The following is a 23214-nucleotide window of genomic DNA, read 5'->3' as shown; positions in this document are numbered from 1 at the left end:
TAAGAAAGTGCTAAAATGGGCAGATGTTTTGAGCATGTAAACATACACTAAATACATCAGGAAACAGTACAGTTGTGCAATTGTCAAACTCGTATATTGGGACTGCTTAGTCCTTGCCTTACACTACCAAGATGTACCTAAGGTGTGTGATAATGTACCTACTCTTAAAAAAGTATTAAGATGTCAGAAATGATATGCATTTTTAAATACAAAAAACAGTTCTAAGTGGTCAGGAAAGCTCCAATGGAATTCTGAAACTCAAAAAAAAAAAAAAATAGGGGGGGGAAAAAAAGGGTCCTTTATACTGGTTTCTTAAGTTTTAGGGTAAGTAAACCAAACAAGTTCAGTGTTTAAAAACGATTATTTGTTGATACAAGTATCTTACCCCCTTACAGTGGAGCCTTCAGGATTGATTAAGTTAGCTGTTATACTGAACCATCATTAAATACAGTGGTCTGGACAGGAGCACATCACTGAGCAATCACTGCCTCAACATAGCCTGATCTGAAAAACTCTGTGCCTGCTGTTCTCATCTCAACTTCAGGAGAATACCACACTACCGTACTCGGGGTGTAGCTACCAGAAAACCAACCTCTCCAACCTGATGCTCCAAATTGTATTTTGCCTGTAGGTAGAAGACTCCCAGTATAAATTTTGCACCATAAAGAACTGTCACACAGAGAAGTAAGAGGCATGGTGCATGCCTCAAATAGGTAGAGTACGCTCTTGTCAATTCATGGTATTCTCTGAATACTGGCCTTAATCATATTTGTGTTGTTAATATTTTAGGAACATAATATTGCACAGAATACAGCAAAACCTATTCTGAACTTATAACAGGTAACAGAGAACTCGATGTTACGTCGAGTAACTACAGACAAGCTTGCAGCCATCTCAAGCAAGTTTTACAGGTTTCTCCTCAACCTACTCCTCTTAATTTGAGGTTACTATAAGATTGTCAGCTTCTCTTCCAATTACTTCTTTGGCACAAATTCAGATGTGAAAACAAACTACAGAAAACGAGACATGCAGAAAGACGACCTCCAAATGCCAAATTCCAAACGTACAAGTGCCAACGCCAGTGGTCATTTACTCACCCTGGATCTTTAAGTAGCATCATGTACTTGGTTTCCTTACATAGACAAATGAGATTATATTTAAAGTGTGACTGAAAAAAATAGAATTAATATGCAGGAACAGATGATGCATGCACTGTTACTCACTCCAGGGGATATTTTGAGAGAAAGCCTTCTTCTGCATTGTACACTGAGTCAAAATATAAGCCAAAACAACCTGCCATATTAATGGAGTATTCTTTACATGCTGCCTCTGTCACTGTGCAGCAATTCAAGATTTGCTCACTTAGGCTCCAGCAGCAAAATGCTAATAAACCACCCTGAAAAGCTGGTTTTGAGCACATACTGGAGGACTCTGATCTTATCAGCCTGTGAACACAGGAGATCCACTGAAGTATCTCATCCAAGGCTTGGTTAATGGCTTCCCCTTCAAAGCAAATTCCAAGGGAGCTTGGAAAGACCGTAAGGAAGAGCAGCTGGAATAAGCAAGTTTGCATGCTATGGCTTTCTCACCATACATCTAAGGCAAATTTTTCAAGATATCCAGGTAACAAATTCCTACAGAAACTGAAGAGGCAGGATCATCTGTGCAGGAATTACCACTGAACATTCGGATCAAGGCTCCTTTATCTTGTAACTCTTAAATCTTAATTACACACATGTAAACCACAGTTAAAAAAGGAGTGACTGAAGTAACTTCAGATGTACATCGTAACATGAAGAGCAGATACAAACAAATTCCCCTAGCTGGCTTGTTCAGCTAAATCTCTGACATATTCCTGAATTAGTATTTTGATGGTTCCAGTTACAAAGTGGAAGTTTGACAGATGACAAAATGGCTTGTCTGAATATGAATGATCCAGACATTTTCCTAGCCTGAAGAGGATGTATTCAAAGTCTGTCTGAGAAGACTCAGACAAAATCTACCTTTAAGTTAGCTATCACAGTACTTCACAAAAATCAGTAGGAATACAAAGATGCAGTAAGCAACAAAAGCTTCAGTCCAAAAGCACATAATTTAAATTGAAAAAGGGATTTAGGAGAAACCCAGGTCTGAGATTTCTGCTCTCTCCTCAAACACTAGTGTTAATGTTTTTTTTCAAATGAGTCATCTGCATTTTTCCAGGCAGTGCAGTTAACATTGAAGGAAGGCTGGTCAGAATATTGTAACCAAAACCAACCACAAATCGAAGAGGAGCTTGCATCAGAACAACACACACACAGGTGGAATTAAAAAATAAAACAAAACAAAACAAAACAAAAAATCCTCCCAAAATAACCAAATCTCCAAAAGGCAAAATTGAAACTGGTGACAACAGCAAAAGCTGAAGTCTTATCACTGCAAAAATATTTACTTTCTGATTTTCTATTCTCAGGCAAGTACTGTAAGCAAGGCATCAAATGAAATGAAGTTTACTGACAATGTACAATGCTCTCTTAACATAATCAGTAACAACTTTTACACATGTATAAGCCCAAGACCCAGGGTCTCACAGGAGTTAAAAAAAAAAAATCAATTACCTTAAGCCTCCGAACAATCACTGATTCTTGGACAAACAAGTCACTTTAAGAACTGTTTTCACCTTTCGTCTAATTTTGTAGACATGCTCGTATCTGATATGTTCATATTAGTGTTTCTGGCTGTATACAGAAAACGTTGTTTCTTTCACATTGTCTAAAGACTCTGTGTCAGTAATCACAATACTTTACTCCATTTGGAAGGAAAAATAAATGAAATATCCCTTTTTAACTTTTTCCTTCTTGACCTGCAACTTGGTGATTTCTATGGGTAGTAGCAAATTAATCCTTGGGATTCTCACAGAGGACGAAATGCAGTCTATTGTTAGAAAGCTTAACTTCAGCAGATTAGGGAACATTACTTGAAGTTGTTCGGGTTTTGGTTGGGTTTTTTGTGGTTTGGGGTTTTTTTTTTTTGGTATCTGTATATTGAAATAATATGGAAGATCCCATTCTTGAGTACTGCCACTGACAATTTCTTTCCTATCAAATACCCAATGGCTCACATCACAAAGTGGACTTCATTCTGAATTACTGTGACATTACCAGATATCAAGAACTTGTCTTTCAAAAAAATATATCAGTGAATCTTAAAAGGAGATTTACTAAACTTCAGAAAAAAAACAGTCTACTTACTGGGACACTGGGAGTTTTCAAAACAGGTGGTGCTGGCAGAGCCTCTGATTCTGGCTGGTTCCAGTGTCTAGCATTATATACAGCTTTTGTGGGAGACTGAAAGGTAAAAACTAAAGTTATTTTTAAAGCAAATCCATCAGTAACCACTATATATTTCAGAAGTTACTGTAGCAATGTCATAGTCAAACGAGTAAAATGAGCTTCACTTTTCCCCCTTCCATATTCCCAGCAACACAAGTTCTCAATATCATATCTATCAGAAAACCTGAAAGACTTTGAAGCATCTGGTGCTTTTAAAGACATACAGACCCATTCAAATGGCAAAAGACTTGATGTGTATGTATTTCAAGAACTTTTCAGTTTTTCTATTTTTTCTCCTTTTTCAAAGACAATAGGTCTGCAACCAAACCATCCTATAGACAAAACCAGACAGCTATGGGGAAAAAAAACAACTCTTAGCAAACACCATGTCAGTGGAAAATATGACTAATTTAGAATCAAAATGTAGAACTGATACAGACTTTGATGCTTGGAGGAATAGACAGCACTCAAATGAAATTCCTTAATCTATATTTATAAATTAAGAAGACCCTTTTTTTCTTCCTGCTCAAAAGTGTGTCAAGGCAAACCAAAATTCATCAAAATTTACTGTCCTTGACTGCTGGGAAAATACACTATAATTCCTAGAGGAACCAAAGGCAGAACTATACTTCCAGCATCTGAGTTTACCAATCTAATTCCATAATAGTATTCCAGACTAATATACCATTACAATTTTCACAACTTCCCAAAATGCCATATATTGCATAAACTGCATAACTACATACTTCCTCACATGCACTTTTAAAGCATTTTAAAAGTGAAGAAAAAAAATATAAAGAAGAAATTGGGCATTATAAATAATTTTTGTCAAAATATAATGTACCAACTATTTAAAACAAATACTGGTTCAAGCACGGCCCACAGAAGGGCTCCATGTAGCAAACCTAGCAGTACCAGCTAGGGATTGAATACTGCTCTGTGAAGCGTAATGAGGTTTTGGCATGTCAACAGCTAGAAAGTAGATTTTGTAAGTCAGGAGTTTCTGTATTACTGTTATAACCTTACTACGCTGCACCCATCCATTCTTTACAAAAAGAGAAAGCCCTGACTAGTAAAACCTGAAAGAATATTAACAGAATGAAGATCTCAGCCATGAGTTTTCAGAGCCCCAAAAACCTGTCAAACACTAAATCCTTTCAGTTTCCAGACAAGAGAAAAGCCCCTTTCCCTCCTACAGTGAGCTTTGATGTCGTCATAAGAAACTTAACTTAGTTAGATTTTTTTAAAGCCCTGCTCACTTACCATTCAGCAACCAATACACAATGGCCATCATCTTACCAGTTTTATCTATTCTCCAAGGAAACATAAATAATACATTTTGAGGTGATAGATACATGAAGTCCTCCAGCAGCCACATGTAGCCACCATGGCCACACAGAGAAATACCAAAATAAAGTTTTTGATAATTTCAATTTTTAACTTTTGCAAGTAAAAGAAGCACTAACTTGCCCAATTTCCTCACAATCTCACCAAGCTCAGAGTTAAACTGAGAAACCAGTTTTAAGTTCATGCTGCTACAATTATGAGAGGACATCTCTGGCCACAAACAGGAAGACAATGTCATATAGACCCTTATTTGAAAAAAAAGTTAACTGCTGGCAAAATGGTTGAAAAGGCTAACTCTTTTTTCCTACACACTTCTGAGTCGCACATTCTTACCCAGAATGTGACGGGGGGGTTGTGGTGAGCACACAAAGGACAACTTTGTAAGAAATATGCTTTTTTAATCATGTAAGATACAATGTTCCACAAATGTCTGTTCTTCTTAACCTTGCAGGGAAGCTTAACTACTACAATTCTGACAGCAACGTACTGCATTACAGCTGCCACGAGTCCTATTCACATCGGATATTCTCTATTAATAGTCCCAAGTCTCAGCTGTAGTCTCAAAAAGTAGCCTATCCCTGTTTAAAGGATACCAATATATTAATATTCCTGAATTTCTGCTACGTGCTGCACAGCAGCTTTTCAGGTCTGCAACAGCAGTGCCGGGCTCCGCGCGCCCATCGGGGAGATGCATCCCACACAACAGAACCCTACGTTTACGCCATTCTCTTAGCTCAGCCCAGAAACCACAGGGGCACAGACCGAGGCAGGCCCTGCTGCTGCTGCAGAACTCCCATTTTTATCAAGTTCAAGGGAAGAGGACACCATACGGGCTGCCCTGGGATGTAAATCCTCTGCCTGTGCCCCACCTGCATGTTCCTTTTTCTCGTGCCTTGTGCTCCGTGACAAACCCAAGAGCGGCGCGGGGCCGGCAGAGTTCAAGATCATCTTATTCCGAGGCAGCAGTTGGGCCGGGCCCTTGCTGACCATGCGACAGGAGGTCTGAGGCCTTGGCTTTGCAAAATTCAGCACCTCTGTTGCAGACACACGCGTGCAGCAAGGAAGCACAGATGACAGAGATCAAATTCAGTGCTTCGATATGGCATAAGAGCAAAGCATACAAACAGCTGTGCCAGCATAATCAAAAGCTCCACACAATATCAGTGTGCTTTCCTCAGCAGAGAGCAACAGCTGATGCGTAGGAGAGTTCCACAGGGCCAACGGATAAAGACAATTCCTTCCAAATACCCAGGACCCACGAGGCTTCCTGGGTCAGAGATGGCATCCTTTTTATTTAACAATCAAAATGGGGTTTTCTTCCCCTATTCTCCTTAATCCGTTACTAAATCAAAAGCTAGGGCATCCCAAAGTGTTTTGTGACAAGGCACTTCACAGCTTGCTTAGGCATTACCAATGCAATATAGAAGACAGACATATTTCATGTAAGAAATCAAGAAAGGTCACCAATAAATTCCTGTTTTGAGAAATGAGGGTGCCTTCATTTAATAGCTCTCTTGTAACAGAACCTAAACCATAACTGAAAATGGTAAATATTTAAAACCTCAGGTACCTATGGAAGGTTGGTTTTAGCCTCTATCCCTTATAATATCTTCTACTTTTAGATCCAAGTAATTTCATCTGTGATTCCATGCCTTCCCAGTAATATTTCATTAGACAGCAGACACTGCTCCCTACCATCCCCACCATCTGGTCCAGTATCCTGTCTCACACTGACTGCACACAGCTCAGCTGCCAAACACACCTGTGAAAATCCAACACTCTTTCCAAAGGAATACATTCTACTCAGTTCTAACACATTTTGCTGAGACTTTGGAGCCTCTCTTACACGAACATGGCAAACACATCTCCTGTACAACCACCTCTTAAAGCAACCTTCACATTTTCCCTTGCAACACAAAACAAAGAAGAATTTCCAATGCAATTGAAAAGAAATTGAACCAATAGTGATCAGTCAGTAAGCATGATGCAGACTTCTTTTAGATTTATGTGTGACAGAACTGAAGCCAGGAAAAGTAACAAAGATCAAATGGATGCTAGTAAACAAAGACTTTTCAGAAGGGCTTGATCATAGAAAGCAGAGGGGTTGGTTTTTTTCATTTTGGTGGTGTTTTTTGTTGGTTTGGGTTTGATTGTTTCGTTTTGGTTTTTTTTTGTTTGTTTGGGGTTTTTTGGTGTTTTTTTTTTTTTTAAGGCGACTCAAATGCTTGTGATAACAAGAAACAACACTGATATTTAAACAGCAGTAATTTAAGAAACTGACTTACTTTCTCTTACAGGCAAGACAACCTTGCAACTATTCAAATAATGCAGACTTTTCTTTAAGAATTCTTCCTCACAGGATTAACTTAGAATAGATGCATGTGGAAGTACATCATTCCTTTGAGTTCTGTGATCTTAAGGCAAATAAGTTCTGCAACATTCATCAGGTGAAAGAGCTTCTGCTGCATAGCAGAAGTTTCCTTTTTTCATACATATAGAACTGACAGCTGTTTACACACAGATAGATGTTTGAAAAAGTACAAATATTCCAGTGAGGGTATAAAGCATATTGACCCGTGGGACTCTGCATGTGGTTCTGGAAGGTGAACCGAGATGCAAACCCAGAACCAATGACAGGGATTTTCGAAAATGCACAGGGCTGTCAGTTTTATAAGATCATCTCCAAATGGCATATGGGTCATACTTAACCTCCATCCCCAAAAGCCTCAACGGTGAAATTTTCCGGAGTTGGCACTTTGCACATACTGATGCAGCACTGCCTGCCATTCACACATATAAGAACAGCAGAAAATAAGAGTCAGGAACATGAGCCATGATGAAAATACTAGCAAAACAAGAAAGACAACCACTATTTGAAGGCAAGAACACTTTGCAAGGTAGAAGACAACGGCAAAAGAAAACACTAAAACATTTTTTAACAAATATCCTGGTAAATGCATTATTTGTATCTGAAGGGCATTCAGTAAGACTGTATGTCAGATGCTCATCAAAACTGCAAGTTCCAAAACAACCTCAGTAAACCAAAATATATGATTTACTACTCGGTATTCATAATCATTAAGAGTACTACTCTGTCCTGCATGTCTCACTTTGAACAGGAAAAAGATAACAAGTATATTATGCAGCACAGAACTATTCATAATGGACTGTTTCTTTTGAAACGGGAAAGGAATGAACATCCATTCAGAGCAAAGAAAAAGAAACTACACTTCAAAACAGGAAGATGGAATATCAGTTCAGCACAGGCTGAGGTGTGTGTATATAACAAAAAAAAAAGTTAATTTGGACTCCAGGTAAGATAGCAGTTTCCAACAGCAGTTAAAAAACAGAAGCAAACCAGAACAAATTCATTCATCCAGTGTTCAAACTGAGAATCAAAACTCCATTATTTGGATTGCAGTGTCAGATCAGTGCCCATAAATCACCTCTGGGTGCCATGGACCACTTAATCGTGAGCTGCTATATCATTTAATGCAGTACACAAAAAACATTATGCATGCACATAGCTAGACAACTACAAGTCGGTAGCCAGACAAGGTTGAAGAGTATCAGCAGCAGACAACACAATGAGCGGGGGTAAAAAAACATCACTGAAGCTCTTCTTGCATCAGACTTCTGAAGTGCAAAACATTTTTTCTTCCTCAGAACTCAAAAGGAGGCCTTCAGGGCAGAAAAAGACAATGGGTCAAAAACCCAAGTGAAACATGAAAATTTAACTTGAAGGAACAGGACAGTTTGATAAATGTGAGATTTATTCTTTCACAGAAATAGCTAATGGTGTTCTGCTGAGTACACTGTACTTACACCAAGCGTACTCAACACTGGCCAGCTCAGAAGCAGAAGCCATACAGTCATGGATACTAATTTGGCCTGAAACCTATGTTAAATCTAATTAAAAGAGACAGGGTACAATAGTTTAGACATATCACCACAATACTGGGAACATATCGCTTCAATCAAGAGAAAAACCTGCATCTGCCTGAAAATAACTGCACTGCACAAACACATCCTTGTAAAAATTGCTAGACAAAATTCCTGCACAAAGGCAGACATACACACATCCACCCACCCCGCTGTTAATCCTAATCTACTCAAAGTGTATCAATCTATTAACGGGAAAGCCTCACACAATTTCAACAGTAATGACATTCAGGAGGTCATCTGGCTGGGGAGTGTGAGTGCACACCCCCATAAGCATTTCCATTTGGACCAGTAAAACATTTTTCAGATAAATCTCCAGGATGTCCTCAGTTACGACATCGTGGTTGGCATCGCCAAGTCTCAGATCACACTCACCTGATTCCTTTCCAACGAAATCAAACGTGGAAGATGCTCTTCCAGAGAGCACCCGCATCATATCAGCTGTTAGGGCATTCCCTAAAGCAGATCAGAATAATACTAATTCAACATAAAAACTTCTAGATGCGTATAATGGGGACACTGGGCCCTCAACACCAACAGTTTCAAGATGTGCCTGTGTTGCACTGCACTATTATCTGATGTGTATAAAGTCACAGACAGGGCTGAGGGAACCAACCACACTCATACACTCCATGGGAGCTGTGAAGACAATTTTGCATATTCATCTGCATATAAATTAAGCTCCCACTGGCAAATGAAACTGGTATATTTTTATCTCTTGGAGCACTTTTCCCATTTTAGAACTTTCTACAGGACTGAGGCCTTGTGCAATGTAACATTTATCCTACAGAGTTATCCTGCATTGCCTAATTACTGAAACACTGAGCTAAATACTGGGAACTATGCAACTGATGGGGGGGTGGAAATGCAAAGATGCAAGAGAGAACCTGGTTTCAAAACTGTTTTAATGCATCTCTGCTTCTTGCCTAAGAGTTAATACCTGTAGGAGCTGAAAGTATAAAACACAAAGTTTCCAGTGTGACATAAAACATTTTGCATTCAACGTGATTTCTCCACATCCTGAAAAGCCAAGGTACACACCAGGGGAAGAGGATTTCTATGCTTATTTTTCATTTGTTCCACTTGCCTCAGAAGACTTAGCCTGTTACCTTCATGTCTCATTTTGCATCGCTACCTTCCTCAGAACAAAGCTCAACTGATAAAATCTTTCTTGACACTGCAGAGGAGAAGAAACACACTTCTAATCATGTTGCTACCACAGTTCTACCTAACAGTTGCATATGGAGGGCAGATGAGGAAGCAGTTTTGCCAGGTGGAAGAATCTCAGCTCAGTATCTACCAGAACACACCCTTCTTCACCATGGTTTAACATGAAGGAGTGGGAAGAAAATAATTTTGATGAGCATCAAACAATTATCATGAACTTAGCAAACAATTTGCTTTTACTCCGAGATGGCTTCAAGGTGTTATGCCCCGACTCAGTTCAGTAAAACTGAAGTGGCTGCTTCACTCTCCAAATTAGGTGACTAATCTAAAAACCTGCCAGTCCTGATTAGCATCCTGTTTACTAACTTAAAAATTAAGAACTGGTTTTGGTCTGTTTACATTAATAATAGAAGAAAAAAAAAATAATCCCTGAATGTTAAGCACTAGGAAGCCAGTATTAATTTTATATGCCTGCTGAAGAATCTAGTTTTGCAAAGGTTAAGTGAAATAATCATATCAGTGTGGAGCTTTGGTTTTTAACAGATCAACTATTTAAGAAACATATTTATTCTTACCTTTTATCATCTCTTATTTTTTAAAAATTAATTTTTATTCGAGCAATATAAAAGTTGATTAAATATACACACTGGTTATAATGGGTTAGCACTTAAAACAGCTCATCGCTTGTACATCATTCCACCAAATAGTTTTTGGACAAAAAACCCACAAAAAACACTTCAGGACTGGGCAGACCATCTGCCAAAAGCACCAACCAGTAAATGAAAGGAATGTACTGCAGAAGCAGCAACATGCTGTCGCAGGTTGTCAGATCTGACCACCACTCTGTCAAACTGCTGATGAAACAGACTGATGGCTTAGTGCTGAACTGATACAAGCCAGAGATTTCAGAATATTTTGATTGCCAAAATTCAGCTTCCCCAACAGAGTCAAAATAGCAAATATCAACTACTAATCTTTCCTATTAAAAAAAAAGGGGGGGGGGGGAGTTTTGATATCCTAAATTAGGATGCAAACAGCAGCTCAATGCATGTAGTACCAGCAGTTTAATATCACTGAAAAAATGCTTTAACTATTCATCCCTTTGGTAGGACACTCTTTTCCTAAAGGTTATGCAACATAAAGACAAACAGTTCTTTTTAAAATTAGTTCTGACCAGTCTATCCTGATCCCATCATTAAAAGTATGGAAAGGGCTATGACTGATCCAGCAAAACTTGAGAATTAAACTTCCACTGATACTTTTCCCAGACTATTTACTTAAAATCACTTACGGAAAAATAACCAAAACCACCTGAGGTTGTGTACCAAGATAATCTTCACATACATTAAATCTAAAATCTTAATTAAAAAAAAAAAAAAAAAAAGAAAAAAGAAAGAAAAAAGTTAAAAAATTCATTTTGGGAAATGCAAATTCATTTGCAAGAAAGCATAAATAAATGTTACTTGCAGGATGTCTTTGATAAACATCTGCTGTAAAGTATAATACAAGCTAAGTGGAAAACTACAGATCACAGCACAGCCTAGTTTCTTTCTCCTCCCACGCACACGTCACTGTCATATTAGACAGAAGATTACTCAGTCAAACCAAGAGCCATGCACCGTTTCATGCTTCTCCTATTTCAAAACACTTTCAAAGATCAGCTACAAGTATTTCATTTTGGACTTCAAGTAAACTTAGACACAGCATTTGCTTCAAGCTGATATTTATAACTTCTTCCAGTCAGCACGAAGCACCACTGGAAAAAGCTCCTAACACCCTGTAATAGATCTCATAGGTTATACCCTTAAACTTGCATTACAGTAAATCATGTTAGAACAGCAGGATCACACATAAGCTTTATTTTCAAGGATTGACAGTTTCTCACAGTACCTAAAATTTATAACAAATATGGCAACTCAATGAAAAAAACCTACTCATGGAAAAAAACTACCTAGAGCACAAGATGCAATTAAATAATAAATGAACTGTGGTCTTGTTGCAGATCAAACTGAAGTCACACAAAAAGGAAAAAAAAAATTTTTTTTCTTTAAAGTATCTGCTGGTTCAGCACTTAATAACTGGAAATTAGTGCTCTTCACAGAGCAGTGATTTAACACATCCTTCCAACTGATCTGTCAGAAAACCACACTTTGAAAACTTGCACACATTTCTGTACCCTGTTGGGCACAAAACACAGCAGTTTTTCATCAAACTTGAATAAAACATGATAAGCAATAAATAGTTACAGGGTTATGACTGGATCAAGTTTTTATCTAGGATACAGAGTTCAGAAGCAGTCTGTTAGCTAGGCCATGTCTGAATTCAGCAATGATTTCATTCATGTATTCAACACTACTGTCATGACTAACTCTATTAATGTCACTTGATCAAAGTAATGCGCATAATCCTCCTAACGCCGGCTGTGTTTAGTGAGCATTTCTCAGTTGCAATGTTGACTTAACCAGGTTAAAACGATTTAATCTTTCTTCTTGGGTTCTCTCAACTGAGTGGATACAATTGTTTACAGTCTCTCAGTGAACTAGACTGATATTTATCTTAAATGCTTCCTTCTAGTGGATTATATTTTAAAACACAGATGGGTTGCTCAATTTAGTTCAATATACAACCTTGGGAAACTGAAGGAGCAAGGGAACAGGAGTGAGCAGGTGGAGCAAAAGGAGAGCAAAGGCAGCTTTGCCAAATACTTCTGCCAGTTATTTTCTGCCTTTTTCAGGCAAAAACAGTCCTTACAGTAGGTTGGGTTTGTTGTTTTTTTGTTTGTTTGTTTTTGTTTAGTTTTTTTTTTTAATTTTATTTTTGTTTGTTTGTTTTTTGTTGTTGTTGTTTTGTTTTGTTTTTGTTTTTTTTCACAGTTGTTATTTTTTAATGCACAATACAAGATGATCTCAGCTTTTCCTGACAGATGCATTCCACACTACCAGAATAACTTTCAAGCAATGCCACTGTTAAAAACAAGGAAACTGCTTTGCACGGGAAACTCCGCGGTCCAGTACTTGAGTGAGTGGCCCAAAGGAAACACTATGATAATAAAGCTAGTGGCAAAGGGGTTTTTCCATACCTTATACTGTACAACCTGATGTGTGAACACAAGAGGAAAAAAACAAAACCCACACAAAACCAAAACAAAACTACACTAATGTAACGTTGTTCTTCCCATTCACTGTGTACACGTAGGGGAATATATGCAGTCACAAAACAGACAGGTTTTCCAGAGCTCCAACCTCAACAAGTGAGCCTAGAGAAATTTCTCCGGGCATTGCAAGACAAGAGAGTAAGTATTTAAGCTGGTTTAAACTTGCTTATGAACATTCAATTCCCATTGCAAAATTGAGTAGTTAAAAGGAATACACAAATTTGAACTGAAGTCAGAAGTCATTAAGCTATGGACTAGCATTCAGGTCAGCTTTTAGTGTGAACAGTCCATAAATCACCAATGCAGACTGTCCACGCGGTGAGTATTTTCTCCCTTATGTTACTAATCACAAAAAGTATGTTTTATTCCTCTCAAGGAAATTTCAGTCTTTTATAGGTGCTAAACTGCATTCCGTCAATACTAGTATAGAAGCTTTATGAAATATACTCAGTGCCAAAAAATTACCAACAGCTAAGAAACTGATTCCAAAAGACTCATTTTTAAAGTTCAGGTATTTGAAGGCACAAGAGAAAGAAAATCCTGATACGGCACTCATCTAACAGCTTCAAATATCATGCTACTTTGAGAAAACAGAAGATGGAGACTGCTTTTGGGTATGTCTACTCGGAAGAGTCAGTGCTTTTTTCTGTTATACCTCCTTTGTCCCACTTGATGCAACACAGTAAGTCTTCCCATATGTCTTAGCAGCACTGAGGAGCACTAACAGAAGGATTATAGTCTTACTCCCTCACTGCCCCCTGAAGCTGAAAGGCTCCCATACCTTATAACAATGACTTGCAACTCCAGTTACATTCTTACCTTAGAATATTCAAAGGTAATCAGCATTCACCTTGTCTCCATTGGCTTCCTATGGCCACAGGCAGAACTAGGATCAGCACAGAATTGCAAGTCACTATCATACGTTTCGCATTGAAGAGCAGAGGGCTATCCCAGAAAATTTGCAGTTCAGGGGATTTAGTGGTCCTTAATGACATGCTGGACAACAGAAACACTGAATTGACAGTAAGGCTCTGGCACAAAATACCGGGCAGAGCCATCAACTTCTAGGGCTGATCAATCAAGATTACATTTGGGGATACACTAGTTCTCTTTTATCTTACATTTCTAAGTTGTTTTGCTCCAGGTTCCTATTTAGAGACATACATGGTTTGCGTAAGACCACTGGAAACTGTTCCAGAGTATTCCTACAACAACTGATTCCCTTCATTTACTGACTCTGGCCGTGGTAAGAGGGGCAGGAGCAAGAAACCTCAGTAAGGAATTTTTACGGTCCCTATTTTCAAGCCTTCAGTCTGAGTAGATTTGGACTACAGCAACAAAAAAAGCTCGTGTATACCTTACTGGTTTTTGCCTGATAACTGAGAATTAGTTTCATCTGCAGAAGGGGAACTAAGCTCAAAGGGACCAGCAGGTGGGCACATCACAGCCCCAGAGTTCCCAAACTGCATGCTAGAACACGAGTTACTGAACCAGTTGAATTAAAATTGTAAACAGCTGCAAACAAACTTTTGCAGATGTTACTCATGTATGCTTCACACCCATAATTTGCAAGTCAAGTAATGCCAATATTTATGTACTGTAAGTACATAATTACGTTGCTATAGAACATAATAATCCCCCTGTAACTCAGGCTCAGGATAAAGAGATTTAATTCACTTAAAAGCAGAATTCTGGTTGAGACTTTACATACCTATCCTAATGTACAGGCTACTGCAACTTCTACACTCATTACGTGTGAATAGTCAGAGATTTCAGTGAGACTCCTTAGGTTAACAGCAGATCTGAGAAACACAGTTCTTCACTAAGTCAACAGTGTCTGTAATCTTTTATTACACATATGCTCAAAGTTTCAAGAACTGGACTTTAACATTAGAGTACAATGGTCAGGTTTCAAAAGCACAAACAAGGGCAAGAGTCCTGCTGACCACAAACTAGAAAAAAAAAAAAACTTCAGCTTTCTGGATCTGGTGAAGTTTAACAATAAATACCACTTGTTGCTTCCTGAGTAACAGAGCTGTTTACTTTTCAGTTCGGTGTGATGCAGAGTGCCACACATCTAACATAACCACATAGCAGAAAATAATTAATACTATCCCTACTATTTTCTACAAGAAAAAAAGGTGGTGAGACAGTGAAAAAGTTCCAGAGAATTGTTTCGTGGTTTTTTTTGGTTGTGTTTTTTTTTTGTTGTTGTTTTTTTTTTTTTTTTTTTTTTAACATTATTTAGTTATGGTCAAGTTAATAATTTCAGTTCATTTTTTTTATTCCCAGAATGAAGACTCCCTTAAGATGCAACTGAGATTAAGAGTCTATATCTACAGTTTAGGAAGATAATTATAGTGTCTCTAATTACCATCAGAACAAGCTTTACAAGCTTTTTTACTAACTCCATGTAACAGCTGTATGATTAGAGAACATTAAAGTTTAAAATCTGAATCACAACTACAGCAATTTCTACTTCTAGGTCCACTGTATCACTACAGAGTCAAAAAGGCTGTTTAATTCTCATCTTTCTCATGTGAATAAAGTTTACTCCCAGCTGAGAATTTCCTAGAGTTTAAACCATTTTCCCTTAAAGAGTACTTTGCTGTAAGTTTTTTTTCCACATAATTTCATGATATATACATTCAAAATTAATTAAAACCATTTTCCTATAAACCCAACTATTTAAAGCATAAAAATTAAACTAGAAACACATAAAATGCTACTACAGAATAATTGAAGCATATAAATATTTAAACATTAAAAAAAAAATCCATATTTACCAGAAGATGCTGCTAAAAAAAAAAAGGGGGGGGGGGGGGGGCAAAAAAAGGTACAGTTAAAATTTGCATTCCCTGTACTTCTGTTTCTCAGTCTATTGTAACATGTTCACTAATAGGAAGCTGATTTTTAAAAACTGATTATTTAATCAGAAGAAGCTGAGGAACGCTCATTTGCAAGAAATACCATTTCTGTTCTGAAAAAACCCTCCTCACTTATCAATAGCCTGACTTCGAACTCCCGAGGCAGGAGCTCCGTGTTCTGTCCCAAGTCGAAGCAGCAAGAAGCGATACTTCTTTTCAAAGGGCACTGCAACTGACAGCACTTATTGGTCATGTGTCCTCCTAGATGAAAACATTCCCTTGTATGTTTTATGAAATAAAACAAATTTGCCCTCCTTCCTCCAACCCACAAATACACATTTTTAAATGGAAACTGATTCTATAGCAACACAGCTGTGGAGGTACTAAATCTTCTGGTTCTGGAAGAGCAAAAAAAAGTTAAAAATTTACCTCAAGTGAAACTATCATGTAACAAAAATAATTAGCTACCTTTATGAGAAATTTTAGAGTGTATTTTAATGATGAGAATTCTTTAGAAAAAGTAACAAGGAAAATAATTTTTAAAAATTTCTTAGAACTGTTAAGACTGCTAAACATATTCTGAACACATATAAAAGAGAGTTTCTATTATAACATGCAGCTGCTGGGTCCTGCAAAACTTACAGAACTCAAAGGGAAACGAGAAATACAAGCACATTTCCCTCTCCAGTTCTATCTTTCTCTTATTACACCAGTTCTGGATTGCAATGATGGTGATATAGCTATTCTCTTCACCAGACAACAGGAACTTGTTATGCAAAAAGCATATGAAAAGGCATTAAGCATTAGAAATGCGTATCCTGGACAATCAAGTCATAAAAACTTAATTTAATGGAGATTGCATGGATCCCAGTATTGCAAACTTTCACCTAATAGCTAAACACAATTTTTGCTGTGTGCACATTTTTAAAAGCCTCAAAATACCAAGTAACCTATAATAACAGGTAAGATAAACCACACCTAGCACCAACAAAATGAATAAGCTCCATTCACAGTATGAAAGGGCAAATTCATACTGAATAGTTTGGGTAAATGGGGGTAGGATCAGAGGTTACTACATTTAACTAAAAGAAAACCTCACTTTTCCACACGCTAGACACACACTTGTCCTTATAAAGGCTATACCAATGCCAAACTTTAAAGTTTCAGAAAGGTTCGATCCTATAATATTATAGATATTCCTTGGGAGAGTGAAGAAAAAAGGAAAAAACAAACCACACAGCATTTAATGGTGCTTTGCTTTAACAATCATCAAGAAGGGAATGTATCTAAGTTGTGCATTACCATTGTGCATCCTCAGACTTCCATCTGAAAAGTGAAGTTCCTGGTAATCCATATAAAAATGTTTGCACTTTTCAGAAACTTTTTAAAAGAAGATTTACTTTTCCAGATACAGTCTTAAAAGCCAGCAAATTGTCTCAACTGCAGATACAGACTGCGACAAAAGATTTTTTTACATATATGGAAAGAAACATCAATACTGAAGAGTTAAATAAAATAAGGACTTTGTCTTGGTCTTAGTATTATTACTCACCCGCTTTGGCCCACTAAAAATCTTCCTGGTGTTTTCCTTAGATTTATCACCTTGTTTATTTGTGGATTTCTTATTGCCTTCAGGCACACCAGATGCATCCTCTGAAAACTCCAGAAGATCTGTAACATGTAAATATAGACATGAAACAACCATATTGAAAGCTGTTGAACTGCTAGATCATTTCTTGCACCTGACATTTCCACACTTATAGCTCTGAAATGATATAATAAATCATCTTCTTCAGAAATCAGCTTTAAAGCCAAACAGTTCTGGATGGAGCTCATGTTTACTGACTGGACTATGATAATACATAGAAGATACATTACAAGGTACACAGTCATAATTGTTATAGTACCTATTGTGTAAACTTCAAGGTATTGTTACCCATTTTACTCTCCTGTGACTCCCAGGTTACTTTTTGGATGTGCTTACTTATAGCTTACTGCTACAGCTCTGAGCAGCAAATGAATTAAACAGTAGATGAGGTTCTTCAAAAGTGTGAGATTAAAGAGATTTAGCAAAATATTTCCCACTACAATTACAGTACTGAAGAACTGATCCTACTGCACTTCTCAAGAAGGCAGCCTGCTTTTATTTGCTTATTCTGCCATAAACAGTACTAAAAAATATGGTCATCAGCTCAGAAAGGAGCCAGCTAGAAGGAACCACTGAAGTGGCCTTTCAATGTATTCAATACTTAACCTACCAGTAGTTGCAGTACTCAGTTTTGGACTGTAAATCTGCAATTGATTGATCTACTTAATTTCTTGTCCTTTTTTTTTTCCCCACTAAATTTGTGTTGTATTTGAAGCATTATCCCTTGGAGACCAGTTAATGTTCTTTTATTTGGCACAAACCAGAAGTTACCATAAACTTCAAGACGGAAATAAAGGCAGGCACAGAGAAGCACTGCTTCATCTGATAAACAGTTTAGAAAACTGATCTATTCCAGAGAAGCTGCTGCTATTTGAAAACTGCACTGCAAAAATACAAGCAGGTTGGATCGGTTACTCTAATCCCAAGTGCCCTCACATCCAGTAAACAGGACTGGCCAAGTGCCTAGGTAAGGAAGCAATCAAAACCAAATCAGGCAAGCAAATTCTTAATGGCACTCACAAGGACACAGACGTTATCTAGCCTGGGGGATATAAGTGTTCTCAAAATAAGTCTCAAAAGTTTCTTAAATTGCAGTAAATTTCAATGGGCCTGGCAGCACCAGGGCAGGCAGGATGCCCTCTGCAAGGCACCTACTGGAACCAGCCTCTCACACCCCAGACCACTGTTTTCCAATTTAGTTGTATGACGCATCCTTAGGCTCTTGTGCTGACAAGGCAAACAATCCCTCTGAAAATAACTGACGTTAAAAGATGTTTCGATAATATTAGTCTGGCAGAGAAAAAAATATTACAGACCAATTCTCAATAACTTAAAAAAAGCAAAACCAAAACCATATAAAAGTTAACTCAGTCCTTTACTGGAACTCACCAATTAAAGGAGTCAATTGCTTTGATACACATCCTTACAAATCCTGACATACTTTTGAAGAAGCCAGGCGCTGAATGCAATTCCCAAAGAAAGTCAAATCAACAGAACTGGACCCTCCTACAGGTTAAAAGCTAAAAAATAATTCACTTGACTACAGTAATTACAAACGTGCAAGTTGCTCTAGAATTGCAAGTCGTGTTTCACCCACCAAATCAACATAGTAATTGTGCCTTGCGCTAAGACTTGGAGATAATACTGTGGTTAATAATCATCAATGGTGCCCTATATCAACTAAGCCACAAATTTAAAATCACCTAAGTTTGTTTGAATTCTGTTCCTATGTGATCCTGAAATATCCCATTTAAATTAGACAATTTCAAATTCAAAGAAACTTCTTGATAAAAATGTTTAAACTACTTACAATAGGATAATTTTGCATTTTTTGATGTGGTTAGCATATCAAACACATTTAGGATAAGTTTTGCAAAATTATCTGGAATGCTTTTATTTGAACAATGCTCTTTGAAGCTTTCTACATATCCTAAAAGCACTGTGCACACATATCTTACCAGATTTTCAAATCCAAACTAAATAGGGTGTAGGGGAGAAGTTTTTTGTTATCATTATCTGAGTCAGACAAAGACATGAGTACTTTGGTAAGCAGTGACACCAATGAAGCTTATTTTCCACTGGTTCTCTCTTATATGGATGGGGTTTTTTTGGTTTTTTTTTGGTCACCTCACAACAAAGATGAGCATATTCACCCTTTTCCTCAATATGGGAGCATGAAATGCCTTTTCTCCTTTATCCAAACATTTTCAAGGCATTTATAATCTTTGAGATAATGTGACTCTCAGCTAAAATTGGAAAGATGTTCAAAGACCAACTAGAAGGCAACACCACAGTAAATTTCCTGGGGAAAACCAATACATTTTTGCTTTAGTGCCTGAGGGTAACTGCAGAAGATTTTGAACTCCAAATAGGATCTGCTTTTGGAGGACTTCAGTGTATTTTTAATTGGCTAAAAATATTTACCAGTCAAGGTGATTCAGTTTTTGAGGAAATGCAAAGGAAGGAAGAAAAATTAGGGCAAGTTTACTCACCAGAAATGAACTGAATACTAGATGCTGATATACAAACACTATTTTATTAGCCAAAAAGACTATAAGAATCTCATCTTGATCACTGAAAGCAAAATGAATGCATGACACAAGTGTTAAGTTGTGTATCAGAACTGATTTACAAAGCAAAAGGCTAAGATGCAATACTTACAGGATAACTGTTACTATAATTTAAATCAAGAATACTGTAGTTCATAGTTACTATACCACTTACAAAATACATAGTGAGGGTGGAGATGAACCAAATAAAAATAATGATGTTAGAGAGGATAGATCTTCATACCTTTCTTTAGCAAAAGGTTTCACGGCAACTGTTCTATCCTGTTTATGTCAATCTACATAGCAATACAGAAATGTTTCTTTTTAGTCAGTTTCTCCTCCCCTCTCTTTTTTTTTTTTTTTTTTTTAACTGCTTGTCACTTTCTGTAATAGTTTTACTGCCACTGGCCAAAATGAAATGTAGTAAAACAAGCATTAACATAGTCCTAGGTGTCCCAGTTGAACAGGTGGGAAATAAAGCCTTCTGAGACTACAAGTTCAGGAGTTAAATATATTAGGCAATCTTAGTGACCACCCAAACAATTGACCAGCATAGCAGGATCTTTAGAAAAAGACAGAAACTGATAGCACAGTTATTTCCAAAAGCATAACACCATCCCAAAGATACAGGTTTGCTCTTCAAAACTGAAGCTTAAAGTTATTTTTGGTTATGCCTTACTCTTCTTTGTCATTAGTTCAGATTTCTCTTGGATACAACTCCTCATATATTCAAGTAATTAAGTGATTTTCCTCCAGTATTAAAAGCTTCTCTTTACTAGAGTCATCCTGTACTCTGGCTATTGAAATGACACAGGTACTGGTTTGGATCTGGTAAAGTCTCTTCAGGACTTTTAGCCCCTGGCATTCTGACAGACTACAGCTGGGAGGCTCAAGTGACAGGGGCTTTTGCTTCACTGGGCTGCTACAGCACCCGCTATGAGAGAAATTTAGATTGCAATGGCAAAAAAAAAGGCAAGTTCAATTAAAACTTGAAGCTTCACCAAACATCTCAGGCCTATAAAGTTAATACATACCTTCATTAAAAAGAAAAGTTTGTGAACAACCATCTAAGAATTTAAAAGACAAAGTACCTCAGAGTTAGGGGTTTTCTGCTGGTTTTATTTGTTTTGGTTTTTTTGTTATTTTTTTAACCATTTCAGCAGGCAAGCCTATCACATAAGCGAACAACAGAAAATACAGTTCAGTGAAAGTGTCTAACTAAAATTGAATGTATCTACTTTGCATTTTGTCCTGCAATAACAATATTGCCCATCTAGTCTTCAGTTATTTAAATATGTACTATTAAGGTTAACTTCCCCTCAACCATGAATTACTAGACTGATGGGAATAGTCCATTTCCAGTTGCATGAGAAAATCTTTGCATGATGTTTTATACTATGATTCTAAAAGAGATTTCATAAAAGTAGGCCTACATTATGGTAAGTAACAAAATCAGTATTATAGCAAAAATTTTGTAAGACCAACAGAAAGCATCAAATGTCTTGAAAAACTGACTGCTGTGTAGCATTCTTTATGCAGAGAATGTCAAAATCAGTCTTAGGAATTTCTGGGGCTGAAATTCAGAGAGCAATCTGGCATCTCACCTGTCAACCTGGAACGGGAACACTGGGTTTTTATCTGTGGATTTATTCACTAGTACAAGAGAGAACAGGACACACAGAACTCAGCACCTCTCAGTAATGTTTGTAACTTCAGGAAAAAGTTTTACTGCGCAAGATGTTCTGAAAGCTTTTTCTAAGGGTTGGATTCAGAACTGGCATTTTGCATGGACACAAAAAGTAGTCACTTTTTTCAGTATGTAGAGATGATACCTCACAGCAATGTCACATATTTTACTGCAACTTCAGGTTTAGATCCAGAAGTCCTTGAACAATTCTTACACTCAGCATTACTATATTTAAGGACCTTACTCAGGCTGTTCTGAGTGATTATGATGCTCAATTTTTTCAAAGCTCTGAGAGAAGACAGCATGAAATATATTAAGGAGTCCTACAAATTTTAGGGCAACATCAGACTCCCTATTTTTATAATCTGTACTACAGGCTTGAACCACGGAATGTGCTGCAACTTAGAAAAATAACCTCATGTCATCGTTTCAATTTTTAGAAGAAAAAATGCAAGTCAGATCTCACCTTGCTACAGTATCACAAAACAGGAATCAAATGAACAAAGGAGATGCAAAATAAAGGGGAACCATACCTCAACAGAGGCAGACATAGCTCTTACCTCAAAAGTGTATTAAGAAACTAACAAAACACAAATTTACATCTACCAGTGCCACGGGAATCTCCAAAGAAAATATTTCAAAGAAATAATCTATGATACCTCAGAGTATAATGGCCCCCTTGGTGAATGCAGTGCTGAACACAAACTGTAGATATTCTGAGACTCCAGAGGACAGCAGCTGAAAGGATTATTTGATGGGTCAACATCTCAGCTGCATTAACTGTGTAAGAGATTTTTTTTTTCCTTGGAATAAATGGCTGAACAAAGACTCATGAGAGAAAGGGACTCAGATGGAGTATTTCACAAGCAGCCCTGTAACTTAAATCCATTTTCCAAAGAGACTAGATTGCAAATACCTCTTAATAATTTAATTTTATGAAAACAAATCCAGTTGTTTTTTTGACACCACAGTCTTCCCATAGAACATCAGTATCAATTCAGCCCTTCTAGAACTTATAAAAAAACCCTAGCAGTTACATTTTCATTTCATTAAAAGGCTTACAGACAATTCTGTTTTTAGAAATTGCTATAATTAGAACAGAGAAATGAACATTTTTTCCTATGAAATTTTATTTCTGGATTATATTAGCAGAAGTTATTTGTAGGAAAAAACAGCTTCTCCAACATTTGCAAGGCTAGACTTGAGTCCTCCCCTCTCCCCATCACAATGAGATATATCTTGCCAAAGTCTTAAAAATGTAACAACTGCACTGAATGGATAAAAACTGCTCGTGTTTCATGCTCCAAAATGGAGGACAAAAAAAGTTCCCTAGAACAGTGGCAGTGTTTTGAAATACTTATTCTGACACACATGATTCTTTGGCATCAGACTTTTTCAAGAAGAAAAAGCTGCATGAATCCTTTTACTACAGTTACTCTTTTTATTCTTCAGCAACACACCTCAACCTTGATCAGAGTCATCACACGAGACCCAATCAACCACCAAACAAGGGTAATTTTTCAAAGGCACTCTAACACCAGA

The 23214-nt window shown here is 37.3% G+C and overlaps 1 protein-coding gene across 6 annotated transcripts in view; it reads right to left on the bottom strand.

Moving 5' to 3' along the window:
• Positions 1 to 23214, bottom strand: part of WAPL (WAPL cohesin release factor) — a 75339-nt gene that overhangs the window by 25658 nt on the left and 26467 nt on the right. For all 6 annotated transcript variants that reach the window (XM_032994116.2, XM_042794465.1, XM_032994117.2 and 3 more), the window contains 2 exons: positions 17341 to 17459; positions 3231 to 3326 (listed from right to left, as the gene is read on the bottom strand). In XM_032994116.2, the coding sequence (XP_032850007.1) occupies positions 3231 to 3326; positions 17341 to 17459 (215 nt within the window). The remainder of the gene's footprint in view (positions 1 to 3230; positions 3327 to 17340; positions 17460 to 23214) is intronic.

This window comes from Tyto alba, unplaced genomic scaffold (assembly GCF_018691265.1).
Source record: "Tyto alba isolate M040663 unplaced genomic scaffold, T.alba_DEE_v4.0 Super-Scaffold_1, whole genome shotgun sequence".
Taxonomy (NCBI): Eukaryota; Metazoa; Chordata; class Aves; order Strigiformes; family Tytonidae; genus Tyto; species Tyto alba.
The sequence above is the reverse complement of the archived record's forward strand: the minus strand, read 5'-3'. Positions and strand labels throughout refer to the sequence as shown.